Genomic DNA, 19,723 nt, shown 5'->3' with positions numbered 1-19,723 from the left:
TGTTTGGTTTTTATGATAAGGGTTTTTAGTTGTTTTATTAAATTGGATTGTTACATGTTGTTTTTTTATCATTGTTAGCCGCCCCGAGTCTGCGGAGAGGGGCAGCATACAAATCCAATAAATAATAATAAAATAATAATAATAATAAATGCTATTGTCCTCCCTCCCTCCCTCCCTTCCTTCCGTTGTTAGAATGCAGTATTGCAGATTAACTCTGCCCACTACCGGCAGTTTGATTCTGACCAGCTCAAAGTTGACTCCGCCTTCCATTCTTCTGTGGTGGGCAAAATGGGGATCTAGATTGCTGAGGGCAAAATGCTGACTCCGTAAACTGCTTAGAGAGGGCTGTAAAGCACCATGAAGCGGTATATAAGTCTAAGCGCTATTGCTAAACTACTCATTCCTTCACCTGCCCATCCAAGTTTCTGGTTTTATGTTTAGACATCTTTCAATTATCAGACCTGGGGAAGGGGTGAGAGAGAGATGAGGAGGCAATAACAGCATGGGAGAGTTGTCATGGATACTTTCCATCATTAAGAGTCCATGCAAAAGCATGTCCCTCCCTGCTGATGGTTGCCATGGAGACAGTATTCAGAGAGGTAACAGATGGGGCAGGAAAAGTAGTGTATACCCCCTAGATTCAGAGTTGGATTTTCTTATGGGGAAGTGACTAGAAATGTACCTTTTGCTTCTTAAGTACCATAAACTATGGAATTTGCACACAACACACTCATAGTCTTATTGGTTATGGTGTTGGTTATGGCCTATAAAGCCCTACATGGCTTCGCACCAGATGACTTGTGGGACCGACTTCTGCCTCATACATTCCAGCGACCGATCAGAGCTCACAGGGTGGGCCTTCTCTGGGTCCCGTCAGTCAAACAATGTCAGCTGGCGGGTTCAAGGGGAGCGGCCTTCTCTGCGGCAACTCCAGTCCTCTGGAACCAATTCCCCCCCGGAGATTTGCGCCGGCCCACCCTCGTGGTCTTCCGAAAGGCCTTAAAAAACACAGCTTTGCCAGCAGACCTGAGGCCGTTGAGTAGTATATTCTGCTCTGGCATCAGTAGCTATGAATAAATGGTGTATGAATGTTTATATTGGGGTTTAAAACTGGAAATTTTTATTATTGCATTTTTTATTGTTGTATGCCATCCTGAATCTATTTGGACAAGGCTGGCATATAAATCTATAAGTAAGTAAGTAAGTAAGTAAGTAAGTAAGTAAGTAAGTAAGTAAGTAAGTAAGTAAGTAAGTAAATAGGTAAGTAGGTAAGTAAGTAAGTAAGTAAAAAGGTAAGTAAGTAAGTAAATAGGTAAATAAGTAAGTAGGTAAGTAAGTAAGTAAGTAAATAGGTAAGTAAGTAAGTAAATAGGTAAGTAAGTAAGTAAATAAGTAAGTAAGTAAGTAAATAGGTAAGTAGGTAAGTAAGTAAGTAAGTAAATAGGTAAGTAAGTAAGTAAATAAGTAAGTAAGTAAGTAAATAGGTAAGTAGGTAAGTAGGTAAGTAGGTAAGTAAGTAAGTAAAAAGGTAAGTAAGTAAGTAAATAGGTAAATAGGCAAGTAGGTAAGTAAGTAAGTAAGTAAGTAAGTAAGTAAGTAAGTAAGTAAGTAAGTAAAAAGGTAAGTAAGTAAATAAATAAATAAATATTCTAATGCAGGTAGTCCTCAAGGTACTACCGCAATGGTGCCCAGAATTGAGGTTGCTAAGCAAGTTTGAAGAAAGCCTATTTCTTAGGGGGCTCATCAGTGGGACAGAACAAATCCCTTGTTGGGTGGAGCCTGGGCAACTGAATGGAGCTAGCAGAGTCTTTTAATGGCTGGATGCCCTTCCTGTTGCCAATGTGGAGTTTAGTTCTGCAGCTATATTCTAAGTATGCCCAGAGAGAGAAATATCTGCCTCTACCTAGGATCAAACTCATAGTCTCCTGATTGTGAGGCATGAGCGCCACCTCTGGGCAATGAAAATGTTTACTACCACACTGTGGGCATGGCTTATTTTGTGGGTGTAGCTTGATGGTCATGTGACCAGATGGGAGTGGCTTGACAATCATGTGACTGGGAGTGGCTTACTGACCAAGATAAATTTTCAAATAGGTGCTTGGACTCGTTTTCAGTTGATTAAGCCCCATTATTTGAATAGCCACAAAAAGGACAAATGATAGACAGCATTATTTGTTGAAGAGCACAGTCACATTTTAAGGTTTTGTACAGAACCCACAAGGTTCAGTATGATAAAAGATTAGGCAAGTAGCTCAATCTTCTTTAATTGCTATAAAAGTTCAGTTCTAGCTAGTGATTAAAGCATTATGGGTAAAAACATGCTATTTAATTATTTCCTATTTTAAAAGCAATTAAGGATCATGCTAAGGTACTAGAGGAGGAAGGACAATCAATAAATAGTACATAAACTTACTACCCCCACTTTGTCCATCCCCCACTCCCACCCCCTCGTCGGGGCAGCAGCCCATCACTGCTTCTAGACCAGTGTTTCCCAACCTTTCTTGAGCCACGGCACATTATTCACATTTTCAAAATCTTGGGGAACATGGGGGGGGGCTAAAAAGAAGTTTGGACAAAAAAAATATCATTCTTCCTCCCTTTCGCTCTGTTTCTCCCTCCCTCTCCTTTCCTTCCTCTTTCTCTCTCCATCCCTCTTTCTTTCCCTCTTCCTTCCTTCCTCTCTTTTTTGCTCTCTTTCTCTCTCCCTCCTTCCCCCTCTCTTGCCCTCTCTCTCTCTTGCTTTCCTTCTCTCTTTCTCTCTCTTTCTCTCTCTTTCTCTGTCTCTCTTTCTTTCTCTCTTTCTCTTTCAAAGGACACTTGACGCCGCCCCTGCCAGTGAAGCTCCAGCTGGAGCTCTTGTTTGCCGCTGTCATCCCCCGGCTACTGCCCGGTCCCGCTGCCGGTGCCCTCCTGCTGGGCCCCAATGGACTTTTGTTACCGCCCCCGCCAGGGAAGCTCCAGCTGGGTGGGGCGGTGCTGGTGCCTCCGACCTGGAGCTCCCACTCACAGCCACCGCCCCCAGCTACTGTCCGATGCCGCTGCTGCTGGCGCTCTCCTGCAGGGCCCCAAAGCTCATCTGCTGCGAAGAAGGAAGGCGTGAAAAAGGAGGCACGAAGAATGAAGCTCAGCTTCTGGTCTCGGAAGCTGAGCTTCGTGGCACACCTGACCATGCCTTGCGGCACACTGGTTGAAAAACACTGTTCTAGACTATCGCACCACTCCAGTTTAGTCTCGTAGATATTCTGGTCCGATGCCATGAAGGGCTTTATAGGTCATAACCAACACTTTGAATTGTAACCGGAAATTGATCGGCAACCAATGCAGACTGCGGAGTGTTGGTGTAACACGGGCATACCTGGGGAAGCCCATGACTGCTCTCGCAGCTGCATTCTGCACGATCTGAATGTGGAGGCACTCTGGTAAGTCCCTCAGCTTTCTGGCCAGTTTTCAAAACTCAGATGCTATCCTTGGGAGGCCTGCCCACTTGCTTCAATGCCTTGTTTTGAGCCTCAGCTTCAACTCAATGGGCCACGTCTTCATCTAATTCAGGGGTTCCCTCATTTGTAATGATCTTCTGTTATTCTTGGTGGGCTATTTTACTGAAACCCACCCTTACTTTCTAATGTCATTTTTCATCCCACGCCTACACTACAGTAACAACTTTGAATAAGCACACACCGCTTAAAACAAAATATTCTTCCCTTCCGATTTGGGCATATTGTTCCTAACAGGTTTTGGTTTTTTTCCTCCAACAAAACAAGAATCGGTTGCATTCACATCCTGTTCTCTGAACCTGAAATATTCACAAGTGCTTTCCCTTAAGGCAGACGCTGTAATTGTAAATAATTTTTAAAAAGTGTGAGTTTTGCCACCTCATACCTATTTTTTCTGTAATTAAGAACCTGATGCATTTCTTTCTGGAACAGCAGATAATTTGTGCCGGATGGTCTTTTACAGATGGCATTCTGAAACCGTCTTGGCAAAGCCATGCATCAGAAGCTAAAGGGCACCTCTTATCTATTCTGTCTTTTTTTAACCACAGATTACAGAGTAACAGAGTTAGGAGCAGAGACATCACCCTGCCAACAAAAGTACGTACGGTGGTATCTCTACCTAAGAACGCCTCTACTTACAAACTTTTCTAGATAAGAACTGGGTGTTCAAGATATTTTTGCCTCTTCTCAAGAACCATTTTCCACTTACAAACACAATCCTCTGAAACTGTAACCGCAAAAGGCAGAAAGAAGCCTCCGTGGGGCCTCTCTAGGAATCTCCTAGGAGGAAACAGGGCCGGAAAAGGCGGGGAGAAGCCTCCGTGGGCCTCTCTAGGAATCTCCTGGGAGGAAACAGGGCCGAAATAGGTGGGGAGAAGCCTCCATGGGGCCTCTCTGGGAATCTCCTGGGAGGAAGCAGGGCCTCCACCCTCCCTGTGGTTTCCCCAGTCGCACGCATTATTTGCTTTTACATTGATTCCTATGGGAAAAATTGCTTCTTCTTACAAACTTTTCTACTTAAGAACCTGGTCACAGAACAAATTAAATTCGTAAGTAGAGGTACCACTGTATTGTTCACTTTCCTTATAGTGGACTAGTCACTTATATCAGCTTGCCATCAGAAATTATTGGAGGTTTTTAAGAAAACTGCACAGTCAGTAGAGGTTTTTAAGAAAAGACCAGACAATCACTTGTCTGAAATGGTGGTGAACCTATGGTACGCATGCCACAGGTGGCAGCAAAGCCATATCGGAGGGCACATGAGGAGTTGCCTTATGTCAGCTCTGGCGCTCACTGGCCAGCTGGTTTTTGGCCTTGGGAAGGCCGTTTTGCCCACCGGAGGCTTCAGGGAAGCTTTCCTGAAGCCTCTGGAGTGTGAAAAACAAAAGATTTAAGTGCCAAAGCCCACTGCAACAATATAGCCAAGAAGGCTTCAAGAGTTGTAAACCTAATCCTAGGTAGCTTCTGCTCTGGCAGTCTCACACTACTTACTAGAGCTTACAAAACTTTTGCCAGACCCATCCTCGCATACAGCTCATCTGTTTGGAACCCATATCGCATCTCAGACATCAACACCCTTGAAAATGTCCAAAGATACTTCACCAGAAGAGCCCTTCACTCCTCCACTCGAAATAGAATACCCTACAAGACTAGACTTTCAATCCTGGGCCTAGAAAGTTTAGAACTAAGACGCCTTAAACAAGATCTAAGTATTGCTCACAAGATCATATGCTGCAACGTCCTGCCTGTCGGCGACTACATCAACTTCAACCACAACAACACAAGAGCACACAGCAGATTTAAACTTAATATTAACCGCTCCAAACTTGACTGTAAAAAATATGACTTCAGTAACCAAGTTGTTGAAGCGTGGAACTCATTACCAGACTCCATAGTGTCATCCCCAAACCCCCAACACTTTACCCTTAGATTATCTATGGCTGACCTATCCAGATTCCTAAGAGGTCAGTAAGGGGCGAGTACAAGTGCACTAGAGTGCCTTCTGTCCCCTGTCCTATTGCTCTCCTATATCTCCTATACCTTTCTTCTATTCCTATATCTCTTCTTCTATTCTTTCATTGATATGTTCTATTACTATATCTTCTTTTCTATTATTTCTTAGATATATTTTACTATGAGTATCTCCTCTATAACCTTCATCATGTATTTTACTATGTGTATATAAATATATACCCACTAAAACCCTCATTGTGTATTGGACAAAATAAATAAATAAATAAAACAACAGGCAAACCAGAAGTCAGTTTTTCCAAACTTCCAGTTTGCCCATATGGCCATTTTTTTTTACTGTCCCAGGCTTCAGTGAGGCCTGTGCACCTGTGCAGGGGGACAGGGGGGTTGTGCCCATGTGAAGGGGGCATAGCTGAGGGTGTGTGCTTGTGTGGATGGGGAGCGAATGGGTGTGGGTGTGGGTGCACGCGCTAGCATGCGCAACTCACCCTTTTGGCACATGAACCAAAAAAAGTTTCACTATCAGTGATATAGAGTTGTCGGGATGGAGAGACCCCCTTACCTTAGACAAGGCGCTCAGCCCGCGAGGAGTGAGCCGGGAGCTTCCAGAGGTGATGAATATTGAAGTACAGACTAAGCATGTTCAAATGAACAATTAGTTTTTATTAGAAAAGTATAAAAACAATAAAAGTCTGAAGAGACATAAAAAGCACATCCTCTGGCTAAGGATGTACGGAGGAAAGATGTCTCCTAATTAAGGACCGCCCTTCTTCTCCAAGAAGAGACAGGATGTGAGCAAAAGGTTACATCACACAGGAGGAGCTATCTTACTAGACAGAATTAACTCTCTAACTACTGGATGTTTCTCAATGTCGTTGGGGGCTGGCAATTTCCAGCACAACAAGAGTGTCCTGCTTAAGCAGGGGGCTGGACTAGAAGACCTCCAAGGTCCCTTCCAGTTCTATTCTAATCGATCAATCTTGAGAGCAGTTATCTTTAAAGTCTCTCTTATCTTGAATTATATGCACCCTTGAATTAAATGTCCCTTCCTTCGGAGATGTGCATATTGTTCCTGAAAGATTTCATTTCCACCCTGAAAGCAGTAGGTTGTTCTGTCCCAGCGATGAGCCCCCCAAGGAATAGGTCCACACGGACAGATTTGATAAGATTTAAGTATGTAATTCTAATAGTTTAGTAGCAAGGAAGTTTAAATCTTTTAAAAGGCATCAGCAAAGCAAGAAATTAATCCGTTCGTCTCAGCTGTTCATTAGAGCAGTGTTTTTCAACCAGTGTGCCGCGGCACACTAGTGTGCCGTGAGACATGGTCAGGTGTGCCGTGGGAAAATTAAACCTGGCTCCCCAAACTACGGCCCGTGTGCCAGATATGGCCAGCAGAGGCCATTTATCCACCGCCAGCAGCCTCCATCCGAACATAAACATTCCCCTCACAATCCCTCCAGCTATCAGCGACAGGAAGAGTGGAGGCACAGGGAACGCTCACTTACCAATCACCTTCTAGGATTCATGCCAACCACTAGTGATGAACCAATAGCAGGCTGCCTCTCATCCACCCTCAGGAAGGTCCCCTCTCGGGCTGCTGCACACTTGTCATTGTGTGGCCGCGGCGAGTAGTTGAAGCTGCTACTCCTCCCCATGGTCTCGATTTTTAAGTGAGTCTAAATACATTTAGAAACTACAGTGATCCCTCGATTTGCGCGTTCTCGATTAGCGCGAAACGCTGCAACGCGGTTTTTCAAAAAATATTAATTAAAAAATAAGTCCGCGTTTTTTTTCCTACACCACGGTTTTTCCCGCCCGATGACGTCATACTGATTGCTGATTGGCCAAAATCTCGACCAGGGAGGGAGAGAAGGGAAGGAGGGAAGGAGGGAGGGAAGGAGGGAGGGAGAGAAGGGAAGGAGGGAAGGAAGGAGGGAGGGAGAGAAGGGAAGGAGGGAGGGTTGCCATTGCCATTGCCGCCAGCGCTGCCCCAAGAAAGCCGGTGAGAGGAAGGAAGGAGGGAAGGAGGGAGGGAGAGAAGGGAAGGAGGGAAGGAGGGAGGGTTGCCATTGCCATTGCCGCCAGCGCTGCCCTGTGGGTAGCGGCGAGGAGCCCGGAAAAATCACCATTGCATTGCCAGCCTCCGAACTTGCGTCGCTCCACCTTCTGCGCATGTGCGGCCATGGAACAAAGGGCGCGCATGCGCAGATGGTATTTTTACTTCCGCATCCAGTATAACGCGGAAATCGGTTAGCGCGGGAGGTCTTGGAATGTAACCCCCGCACTAACCGAGGGATCACTGTATATTATTAACTATATGTATAATATGTACTGTGTTAGAGTGTCATTTTGTGTCATTTTGGTTGGTGGTGTGCCCCAGGATTTTGTAAATGTAAAAAATGTGCCGTGGCTCAAAAAAGGTTTAAAATCATTGCATTAGAGTTTCAAGCAATAGATCAAACTTCCCAAATATTTCTCTTTGATCACAAATCTCTCAATTAACATGACTCACTCTGAGTTGGCAGGAAGTCCGGAAACAAAGATTCCACATCTGAATCTGTAATTAAATATAAATAATCCAAGAGAACGTTCCATTCAGCTATCTAGCACATTCAAAAGTTGACTTCTGCACTGACGTGTCACAAGGCTCACCCTTATATAGCCAAAAGGCGTGGCCAAATGCTCTAGAGATCTATTTATGTAGAGACCTCCTCCTGCTCAGCCACTCATGCCTTTTGATATTTCTGCGTACTCTGGCGTCAAGAAGAGGCTTATCCTCTTCTCCTGAGTTTTAACATTTAATAAATTAAACACATAATAAACCTGCCAAGTTAATTTTATTAGCGTGCCTTTGAACCTGCGTTTTGCAATTGTCTAAACCCTGGCACTGATCTTTCTTTACTCTTTTTTCTTTCTTTTTTTTCTTTTGTCTTTTTGTTGCTATAAAGATGGAAGCCTCTTGCAACCCTGTCAGTGAGAGCAAATGGCAGGAGATATCAGAAGAAATTAAGGTGATGTTTAAGACGGCCGTGAAGATACTGTATGAAAAGGGGAAAATGAAACACAGTCACGCAAAGGGATATCTTTCCTCTGGTAAACATGAAATCCAGGCACACAGTGCGTAGACAGATAAATGCTGAGATAGGATTACACCTGATCAGGGAAGTATGTGCAAAAAAATAGAGAGAAAGAGAGAGAGAGAGAGAGAGATTTGATTTGAATCGTAACCAGGGGTGGAATTCTAGCAGTTCGGACCAGTTTGGGCAAACTGGTAGCTCTGATGATCAGCGAATCAGTTCACTCCAATTATCAGGTTGGCCCGCCTCCCGTCCCTCCACCTTTACTTACCTTTATCTTCTTAGCTGATTGGCACAGCAGAGTGGATTGCTGTGCCTCAGCTGTGTTACTCCCAAGTGGTAACACAAAAGGTTAGTACAGTGGTACCTCATGATACGAACTTAATTGGTTCCAGGAGGAGGTTCGTAAGGTGAAAAGTTCGTAAGATGAAACAATGTTTCCCATAGGAATCAATGTAAAAGCAAATAATGCATGCAAATCCTTCAGGAAAATCCCAAACTTTAGAAGGGAGGTGAACAGAGGGCAGGGAGGAGCAGCTAAAGGGGGCGGGTGGAAGAAGCAAGGCTAGGCTAAAGGGTGAGTGGGAAGGAAGAAAGGCAAGGGGGGCGCCTCTCTATTTTCTTTCTTCAAAAGACACCCTTTCAGTGCCTCTGCAATCACGCTGTTCTCTGCAGTCTTTCTCCCTCCAAGCCGCCCCTCCCTTTTCTTTCTTCAAAAGACACCCTTTCAGTGCCTCTGCAATCACGCTGTTCTCTGCAGTCTTTCTCCCTCCAAGCCGCCCCTCCCTTTTCTTTCTTCAAAAGACACCCTTTCAGTGCCTCTGCAAGCACGCTGTTCTCTGCAAACTCTTTCCCCCTCCAAGCCGCCCCTCCCTTTTCTTTCTTCAAAACACACCCTTTCAGTGCCTCTGCAAGCACGCTGTTCTCTGCAAACTCTTTCCCTCTCCAAGCTGCCCCTCCCTTTTCTTTCTTCAAAAGACACCCTTTCAATGCCTCTGCAAGCACGCTGTTCTCTGCAAACTCTTTCCCCCTCCAAGCCACCCCTCCCTTTTATTTCTTCAAAAAAAGGGGGGGAAAGAAACCCCTTCATCCCAGCAGCAGCGGCTTGGGTTCGTAAGGTGAAAATAGTTCGGAAGAAGAGGCAAAAAAATCTTAAACACCGGGTTCGTATCTTGAAAAGTTCGTTAGAAGAGGCGTTCGTAAGATGAGGTACCACTGTATTTGTAAAACTGTGCATGGACGATCACCGAACCAATTGTTAAACCAGGAGCATCCCTCCACTGATCGTAGCTACGAGTGGTATGCAATTCTTCATCGCGGGCATTATTGTTCCTAAATTACCATATTTTTCAGAGTATAAGACTCACCGTTTTCCTGCCTAAAAGAGACTGAAAATTTGGAGGCGTCTTATACTCTGAATGTAGCTTTTAAAAAAAAAAAGCTTTTTTTTTTCAGTCTTAATGAGACGCTAATGATCTTCCCAGCTCTTACCAGCTTTCAGGCTTATTTTCATTGCTAATCACTCCAAATAAGGTTTTCTCCAGCCCTAATGCAGGTTTTTTTCCATTGCTCCTTGCTCAGAATAAGGTTTTTTTCCATCCCTAATGAGGGGCTAACAATCTTCCCAGCTCTTAACAGCTTGCTGGCTTTTTCATTGCTACTCTCTCCAAAGAATGTGTTTTTTCCAGACCTAAGTCTTTGAAGGCTTTTTCTCATTGCTACTCCCTCTGAATAAGGTTTTTTTCAGTCCTAACCAAGGGATAAAATAGTGACCAGACTAAGGGTTTTTCCCCCTATTTTCCTTCCCCAAAACTAAGGTGCGTCTTATACTCTGGTGCATCTTATACTCTGAAAAATACAGCATGTCTCTTCCCTCCACTCCTGAAACGATGAAAAGATTAGGAAAGGCCCTGTACAAGTAGTCCTCATCTTACATCCACAATAGAAGCCATCCCCCTGGGTTTTCTTTGAAGTCGTTTCGCTTCTCCTCCCAAGAAGCTTCTTCGGTTCTGATAAGAGCCTCAATTTTTGGTGTCCGAGTCAGACATTCGATTAAAGTGAGTTTTGCTTGCACGAGATGCGCGCATGAGATTTTAGGGATTTTTTTTGCTTCCGTCCATGTGCAGAAGCAAAAAATTGCTGAAATCTCTCTCATGTGCAAGTCCCCTCATGAGATTTCAGCGCATTTTTGCTTTCTGCACATGCAGTGAAGCTAAAACACACTGGGGACATGTGCGCTATATGTGCATACAACACAATCAAAGCTGCACGCCCAGTGCACTGGTAGCAGCGATAGTAGCAATACACTCCTGTTCTGTCGGGCTCTCTGGTAGAATCCTCCCAAAAATTCACAGGTACAAATTTCAGACACACACACATTTGAAAATTCAAAACAATGTTCTTTATAATGAAAATTCACTTAAACCAAGCCCTCTTTTGGTACAGCAAGGAGCACTTGTCTCCAAACAAACTGGTAATTTGTACAAGTCCCTTATCAGTTCTGTGATACTTAGCTTGCAGCTGTGAGGCAATTCACAGTCCTTCTTCTTTCACAAAGTGAAATACACTTTGCTCTGGTTTAGTTTCAAAGCGGGGGGAAATCAGCACACAAAAGGTCAAAGTCAATAAAGCAGTCACAAAACACAATGATCAGATAATCCTCCACAATGGCCAAACCCACTGGCTGCTATTTATAGCAGCCTCACAAATTACCACAGCCCCACCCAACCACAGGTGGCCTCATTTTCTTTGATAATAATCTCTCAGTTGTTGTTGCCTATGCATCGCTCTCCGCATGCGTGGCTGTATTATTAATTCTTGTTCTGAATCCAAGGAGGAGCTAGATAATTGATCTCCTTCTGAGCTGTCTGCCACACTCTCCTCCTCCCTGTCACTCATGTCTTCTTGGTCAGAGGAGCCTTCATCAGCAGATTCCACTGGGCGCAAAACAGGCCTGCAGCATGTGGATGTCTCCCCCACATCCACAGTCCTTGGGGCAGGAGCTGGGTCAGACCTAACCACAACACCTCCTGGTGTGATGGGTGTCGTCTAATCCGCCTCCTGCACCATAGAGGATTTCCTTGAGCCTCCAGGAGGGCAAAAATGGCTTCTCCAGGCTCTGGAGGCCATTTTTTCTGGCCTTCCCAAACTTCCGGTAGGCCTGTTTTTTGCTGTCACTGAGCCTCCATGCACGCCCTACACTTACCTGCACCCAAAATGGGCCACATGGGGAGTCCTGGGAGGTGCGGGGCCAGCCAGGAGTGGGATTTGGGGGTTCTCCAAACTACACAAAATTTTAGCTAGAGGTTCTCCTGAACCCCTGCAAACACCCAGCAGCCCACCCCTGCTTTACGTTGAATGGACTTCAACTCCCAGAATTCCCCCATCCAACCTCAGGAACTTCATTGACAATCATTAAGTGCTTTTACCTCAGGATTTTTGACAAATGTATCTTTTCTTTTATGTACACTGAGAGCATATGCACTGAGACAAATTCTTTGTGGGTCCAATCACAATTGGCCAATAAAAATTCTGTTCTATTCTATTTAAAAAAAATATTTTTATTTAAGATAAACATTATAAATATTAAAATAAGGACAAACAAATAAATGATACAAAACAACATATTTACAAATAATAATAATAATTTATAATAATTTATTAGATTTGTATGCCACCCCTCTCCGAAGACTCGGGGCGGCATACATAAAAACCCCTTTAGCAATTCTACAGTAAGTTGTCATAACATTAGATTTTCATTTATATGTCATTAAGTTAAATTGTAAAATTTCCTTTAGAGTTTTTATCCATGTATCTATTAGTAAATATACATATCCTTACACATACTATCAGAAATCTTTACATATCCTTACATATACATACTTTTAACTATTAGTAAATATACATATCCTTTACGATCGTATTCATAAAATCCTATATTCTCACTATGGATCAATATATTCATTTATACATCCTCTTCTTTCTATTGTTTCTTTCAAACCAATTATAAAAGTAATAATTTCTAGTTCTATTCTATTGTATTCATTTCTGTCCATTTCTATTCATTCTTTATTCTATTCTATTCATTTCTGTTCATTTCTATTCTATTCCATTCCATTCCATTCATTTCCATTCATTTCTTCTCATTTTTATTCATTCTTTATTCTATTCTATTCTGTTCTGTTCTGCTCTGCTCTACTCTGCTCTATTCCCCACTATCCGGTCAGAGCTAAAGAAGTTTTTGGATGAGAAGTGAAACATCTTCAAACAAAAACCAGAAAGTCCAGTTACCTCTTGAAAGAAAACACCTTTTATTACATCCTAGTAATTTTGGATTCCACACAGCAGATTTCACTTTATTCTCCACCATCTTGATGTTCTCTTATTTTATTTTATGTTTCTCTCTCTCTCTCTTCCTCTCAGCTATCGAAGATGAATTCGATTTTGCCTTAGGAAAGCAAACCCCGGCTTTTTTAAAGAAGTGTGTTTGCTATATCCGGAAGATCGCCAACATCGAACGTTTCGTGAAATCTCCCGAGATGGAGAAATACATGGACGTTCTTCGCGGAGGTGGGAAGTTCACGAGGGATCCAGAAGCACTTGAGAAATTAATCCGGCTCAGGGACGAATTTGTACCTACCATTGTGGCTTCCTCGAATTTGAGGGTCTACACTTCCGTTACCCACTGTGACATCAAGTATGGTTACACCCAAGAAGTGGAGAGCCATTACATTGAAGGTCTCGGCAAACAGTTCTACGAAGATATGATAGACATCATCCAAGCAACAGTCCAGCAGAATTTTGACATAGAGACGGACTGGCTTTATGATGAAGTCCTGCAACATTGCTCTCTGTGCAAAACCTATGCTTCTTTCTATGAATATAGATGTGAGGCCAGAACTATCATGCGTAAATACCTCCTGCCTAAGAAAATGGGCCACGTTAATCCTCTTATCATCTATGGGGGGCCATGCACCGGAAAAACATTTTTATTAGCAGAGGTGGCAAAGAAGGTAAAAACCAACACCCTTGTGATTTTTTTTAAAAAAAATCTATTGTCTATTCATGGCAAGCTGTAATTAGAGCTTTCTCTAGATTGCTTCCCCTGTTGGTTGCCCTATTCTTGAAGATGGCTAGAGAAAAGAAAAGGCATTTGACTCATTGAAGTGGAGACTCTTAAAACAGGCACAACTTTATTTCAGGCTCGCAAAAAGAGGCTGAAACAGGCACTTTTGCCTATCTCTTGAATTAGTTTTGACACATGGAGAGAGAGAGAGAAAGAGAGAGAAACAGATAGGGAAACAGAGAGAGACAAAGAGAGGGAGAAATAGATAGCGAAACAGAAAGGGAGAGAGAGAAAGAGAAATAAAGAGAGAGAGAAAGAGAAACAGAGAGAAAGAGAAACAGAGAGAGAGTGGGAGAGAAAGACAGAGACAGAAAAAGAGAGAAAGAAATAGAGACAGAGAGAAAAAGAAATAGAGAAAGAGAAAAACAAAGACAGACAAAGACATACAGAGAAAGACAGCAAGGACAGAGAGAGAGAACGACAGAGAAACAGAGACAGAGAGGTAGAAACAGAGAGAGAGTAAGAGAGAGAGAAAGATGAGAGAGAGAGAGAGAGACAGACAGACAGACAGACAGACAGGGACAAAGACAGAAAGAGACAAAGAGAAGAAAAGACAGAAAAAGAGAGAGAGAGAAAGAGAGAGAACACAGATTCAGCAGTCTGGTCATCTGGTCTGGGACAGGTGAAAAAAGGTGTGTCACAGTGTTACGATGCAAACTTTGCATGTTTTTTATAGCAGATTGCAAATGACCATTTTGATAAAGTCTTGGCTTGCTGCAATGCATCATTCCAGAACTGATGGCAGGAATGGATTTAGGTCTACATTTTTGAAAACTAATGGGTGACAAATCAGACCCATTTATTACCTTCTTTATATAGGCTGAAAGATAAATGTTTTAAATCATTTTTAGATTGTGTTTCATAATCATTTGTAGAAAAATAAGTGCAAAATGAGCATATGATATACAAAATTACAGGTGCTTCTTGACTTACGACAGTTCATTTAGTGACCATTCCAAGTTACAATACGTTTCAAACTTATGACCGTTGTACAGTTCCCATGGCGATGTGATTTACATCGGGATGCTTGATGACTGACTTACATTTATAACAGTTGCAGTTACGGAGAGGGGCGGCATACAAATCAAATCAAATCAAATCAAATAAATAAATAAATAAACAAACAAACAAACAAATAAACAAACAAATAAATAAATAAATGTGATGATAATAATAATAATAATTTTCAGCCTTCAGATAGCGAGGCAACAGCCTCCAGGTCTGGAGGTGGCTGATGAGGAAGAGGAGGTCCAGTGCCTGTTGCGCAGCTGTGCTAAAGGCAGAGGAGAGGAGAGCAGTGGAAACCTATGGGCCAATCCTTGGGACGGAAGAGCCACCACTGCTAGCAAAGCCCCACCCTAGCTCTGGTGATAAAAGGCAGGGGGCAGAGATGAATAGGTGTGGGAGACTTCATCTTCCTGCCAGACGGACTTGTCAGCCTGAGAGAGAAACTTTTTGCCAAGGCTGTCAGCGCTCCTATAAAGCAATCTTTTAAATGAGCCGGGGTGGCACAGCAGGTAGAGTGCTGTACTGCAGGCCACTGAAACTGACTGTAGATCTGTCGATCAGCTGTTCAAATCTCATCACCAGCTCAAGATTGACTCAGTCTTCCATCCTTCCGAGGCGGGTAAAATGAGGACCCGGATTGTGGGGGCAATATGCTGGTTCTGTTTAAAAAATGCTATTGCTAACATGTTGTAAGCCGCCCTGAGTCTAAGGAGAAGAGCAGCATAAAAATAGAATAAATAAAAATAAATAAATAAATTCGCTTCAGAGGGTTTGTCGAGTTTGGACAGCTGGGTCAGAACACTGTTTTTCTTGCTTGTGTGTCTGGATAAGGTCTACTAATTTGAACAATTAACCTCTTTCTACTTCTACCTTTGCAGGCTTATGCTTGGCTGAAGGAAGAGATGGGGCCGGAATCGGATCCTGTGGTGATTATAAGATTTATAGGATCTACAGAGATGAGCACCGACCTGAGGGCTCTCCTTCAAAGTATTTGTGAACAGTTAGTGATCAACTATCGATGCCTGGTGCAAAGCTACCCAAAAAAGACCCACGATCTCCGAGATTTATTCATTAACCTTTTGAATGAGTCTTCCTTTCATCGACCTTTGGTTTTAATCTTTGATGCTCTGGAACAGCTGGCTGATCACGAGGATGCAAGGAAATTATGGTGGCTTCCTGTTCACCTGCCTCGCTCCGTGCGGATTATCTTGTCCACGCTGCCGAACAAGCATGGCATCCTGCAAAAACTGAAGAGCCTTATCCACAACGAAGACAACTACATTGAGTTGACAGCAAGGGACAGAAAGATGTGCAGCCAAGTCCTCAAGCAACAGTTGCTCCAAGTGAAGAGGAAAGTCACGTCAGGCCAACAAATCTACGTCAACGAAGCGTTCTCTAAATGCACTCTGCCGATGTTTGTAAACTTAACTTTCCGAGAAGTTCGAAGTTGGAGATCTCACAAGGATGTCGACGAATCTTCCCTCTGCGTCACTGTTCATGATGGCATAGAGCAGATGTTCTGGTCTCTGCAGAACATCTGTGGACCGAAACTTTTATCCCGGGCCCTTGGCTATGTCACAATGTCCAAAACCGGTTTGAGTGAAATGGAATTGGAAGACATTTTAGCTCTCGATAACACCGTCATGCTCGAACTAAGTCAATGCATCAGGAACCTCAATCCATTGAGGGTACCTTACATCTACATAGCCAAGCTGAAAGAAGGGTTAATGGGATACCTAATAGAAAGGCAAGTGAAAAACGTAAGCCTTTTAGTTTGGGCTAATCGACACCTACAACTAATTGCCCAAAAGATTTATCTTCACAATGAAGAAGATGTGCATGAAATGCACGGTGTCATTGCAGAGTATTTTTTAGGGGTTTGGTCTGGAGGCCGAAGGAAATCTCTTTACGGCGAACCCCAATATCTGAACAGCTATCTGGACAGTGACAGCAGGAGTATGAACAATGAGGAGAGGCACATGATGGACCTCATGAATTTCGATAGGCAGTCTCCTGATCAGCCTTGGGTCTTCCAGTGCAACCCTTTGGAGCCCGACATTTTTTTCATTAACCACCGGAAAATGACGGAGCTTTTGCACCACCTGACCAAGAGCGGGAAATCCGATGACATTTTGTATGGCGTCATCATGAACTTCAGCTGGCTTTACACCATGATCAAAATTGGACAGTTTGACAAAGCCCTTTCGGATGTGGAGCTGGCCTACAACTACTCGCAGGAAAAAGAGCTGAAGTTTCTAGCAACCACTCTACGGGCCATTAAATACAAAGTGATAAAATACCCAGGTACCCTCTCGGCTGAATTACAACAAAGGCTACTCCCAGTGGTCAGTTCCTTGCCCAAACTGAGACAGCTTCTTCTAGAGTGTGACAAAGATGGCCCTAAGTATTGCTCTATTGTTCCACTTCATTCTTCTATGGATGTCACTTATAGTCCTGAACGGCTACCTCTGTCCTCCAGCTGTTCTCAAGTGACCGAAATCCTACCTACCTTCAATCCAAGTGTAGTTATTGTTGCTCTAGAAAATGGGTCCATCAGTACTTGGGAAATCGAGACTCGCCAACTCTTAAGGCAAATTACAACTGCTCAGTCAGTTATTTTGGGCATGAAACTGACGAGCGATGAAAAATACCTTGTGGTGTCCACCACCAAGAACACACTCTTGATTTATGACAATCTAAACTCTTGCCTTCTCTCCGAGGTGGAAATTAAAGGATCAAAGCATAGTGGGATTGGAGTGAGTTCAAGTTTTATAAATGGATTTGCCCTTTCTGTAAACCATGCGCTGTCATGGTTGGAAGCTAGTAAGGACATCACAGTGATTGATTTACTGTACGGATGGCCACTTCATCAATTCCACTGTTGGTACGAAGTCACTTGTGTCCAGTGTTCAGGAGATGGGATGTACGCTTTCTGTGGACAACACCTGAACACGGCATCGATATTTCATTTGGGCAGTGGCGACAAGATAGCCACAGTGACCTCTGAATTCTCAGGAGGGTTTGTCAAGTTTCTTCTCGTCTTAGATGCAGCTCAAGAGATGGTCATGGTGGACAGCGAAGGGGCCCTTTCTATTTGGAACACGGAGGAAATTGCCTGCCCTCAATTAATGGACGACTTTGATTGCAGGCGGGGGGATGGCGAATTCGTCAGCCTCGAACTTGCTGAAGACCAAAGCGCCATTTTAATCTGCAAGTCTCTCGGGATCGATCTCCTGAACACGAGCATGTGGAAAGTGGGAGAAAAGTTTAGAGCAAAAAGGAACGAGCGCTTTGTTTCGGCCGCATTCTCCAAAAATGGAGATTATATCGTTGCGTCTATTGAAAATACCTCTGCCATTTTTGTTTGGAGAAGAGATACCGGGCAGTGCATGGCGACCTTACAAGAAATCTCAGGAAACATTGTCCGGTTGATGAAGTCAAATCATCACAACATGCTGCTCTCTTTGTCTATCAGTGGGGTCCTTTCGGTATGGGACATCGATATTATCACTGCAATGTCCAACATTGACAAAACTGGCAAGCCGATCCAAAGACTGGTTTTGCCCTCTAAGGGGGAAGCGATATACACACTGGATGGATCTGAAGCTATCCATAAATGGAACTTCAGCACGGGATTCATTGAAGCAATATTTAAGCACGAAAGCCTGGTTGAAAACTGTGTCCTGACTTCCAACGGGAAATTGATGGTTACCTCTGACGACAAATGCAGCCAGTATGTGTGGCAAACGGGTTCCGGTGAAAATCTCTTCCGCATCAACGGGCAAAGGATATGCCAATTGTTGATAACCCACAACGATCAGTTTGTGGTCTCTCTCTGTGAGCAAAATGCATCCAGGGTTTGGAGGCTATCTACCGGACACCGTGTGTGCAACATTCTTGTGGCCTTGCAGAACGCGTTTATAACCACCGCAAACACTTTTGTGGTTGGGATGACAAAGAACAAAATCTTAGTGGTCAGCCTGTGGACTGGTAGCATAACCAAGAAGTTTTCTTGTGACGATGGCATCGCCATTGTGGATATCAAATTCATCCCAGACTGCCCGGATATCGTGGTCTTTATAACATCTGCTGAAACAGTGAACATCTACAGTCTTACTGAAGAAGTTGTTTCCAGACGTGTGCAGTTGCCTAATAGTTTCTTGAAAACTTTAGAGGATTTTGAAATATCGCCCAGTGGAAAACTGGGGATTCTCTCTTGTGGGGATGAGAACATCAACATCCTGGATCTTCACAGCGGCAAATTTCGAGTGGTCCATGCATCCGGTATCATCTGGAGGCAGAAGCTGTCTCAGGACGGACGCTACCTAGTGTACATTTGCTCCCGCAGCGGGGAAGACGACGAGGATAACAGCGCCATGTCTATTTTAATTGTAATGAGGTTGGCAGACGGCAAAAACATCGGGGCTTGCTCACTCTACAAAACCCCCACTTTCCTAACTCTTTCCCAGAGGCACCTGAACATCATTGTGGGCTTTGACGACGGAAGCATCGCCACATACACCGTGGTGGATCGCGTAGATGCCGCCCTGAAAATCAAAATCGCTACTTCCAACAGCCGGCATTTTTTCAACAACACCACTCAGGTGATCAAGCCAAAGTGTCGCCATTACAGCTTCAAGGCGATTGCAGACTGCATCTGGAGAGAATCAACGGAGGTGTTCGCGAGAGACAGTCCCATCACTGTGGTGGATGCAGAGACCAGTGATGCCACCCCCACCAAAAAACACAACTATTGCTACGACAAAGTGTGCTCCGCCATAGACTGCAGAGTGTTCACTGCTGGCCACTGAACATTGAACGTGGAGTTCCCTTACCCTTCCACACAGCGGATATCGCATTTGTACTGGGGACATTTAAAAGCCCACTTATAAAAGAGCCGACTTGAAAACTAACACAATTCACAAGGCAAAGAGAAAATATTCGGAGGCGAGGCTTGATCAACAGTCTTTCCAGCAATATCATCTGATGTATTCTGCCGGTTTTTTTAAAAAATGGAGTAGGGAAGAAAGCTTTTCAATCAGCAATGA

At 43.7% G+C, this 19,723-nt stretch overlaps 1 protein-coding gene across 1 annotated transcript in view; it reads left to right on the top strand.

Moving 5' to 3' along the window:
* NWD2 (NACHT and WD repeat domain containing 2) overlaps nucleotides 1-19,486 on the top strand; it is a 69,598-nt gene extending 50,112 nt beyond the window's left edge. Inside the window, exons 5-7 of the mRNA XM_070756560.1 lie at nucleotides 8,414-8,558; nucleotides 12,965-13,554; nucleotides 15,554-19,486. Of these exons, the coding sequence (XP_070612661.1) occupies nucleotides 8,414-8,558; nucleotides 12,965-13,554; nucleotides 15,554-19,486 (4,668 nt within the window). The remainder of the gene's footprint in view (nucleotides 1-8,413; nucleotides 8,559-12,964; nucleotides 13,555-15,553) is intronic.
* Nucleotides 19,487-19,723: the final 237 nt, after the last annotated feature.

This window comes from Erythrolamprus reginae, chromosome 7 (genome assembly GCF_031021105.1).
Source record: "Erythrolamprus reginae isolate rEryReg1 chromosome 7, rEryReg1.hap1, whole genome shotgun sequence".
Classification (NCBI taxonomy): domain Eukaryota; kingdom Metazoa; phylum Chordata; class Lepidosauria; order Squamata; family Dipsadidae; genus Erythrolamprus; species Erythrolamprus reginae.
Note: the sequence above shows the minus strand (reverse complement) of the source record. Positions and strands in the feature narration are given on the sequence as shown.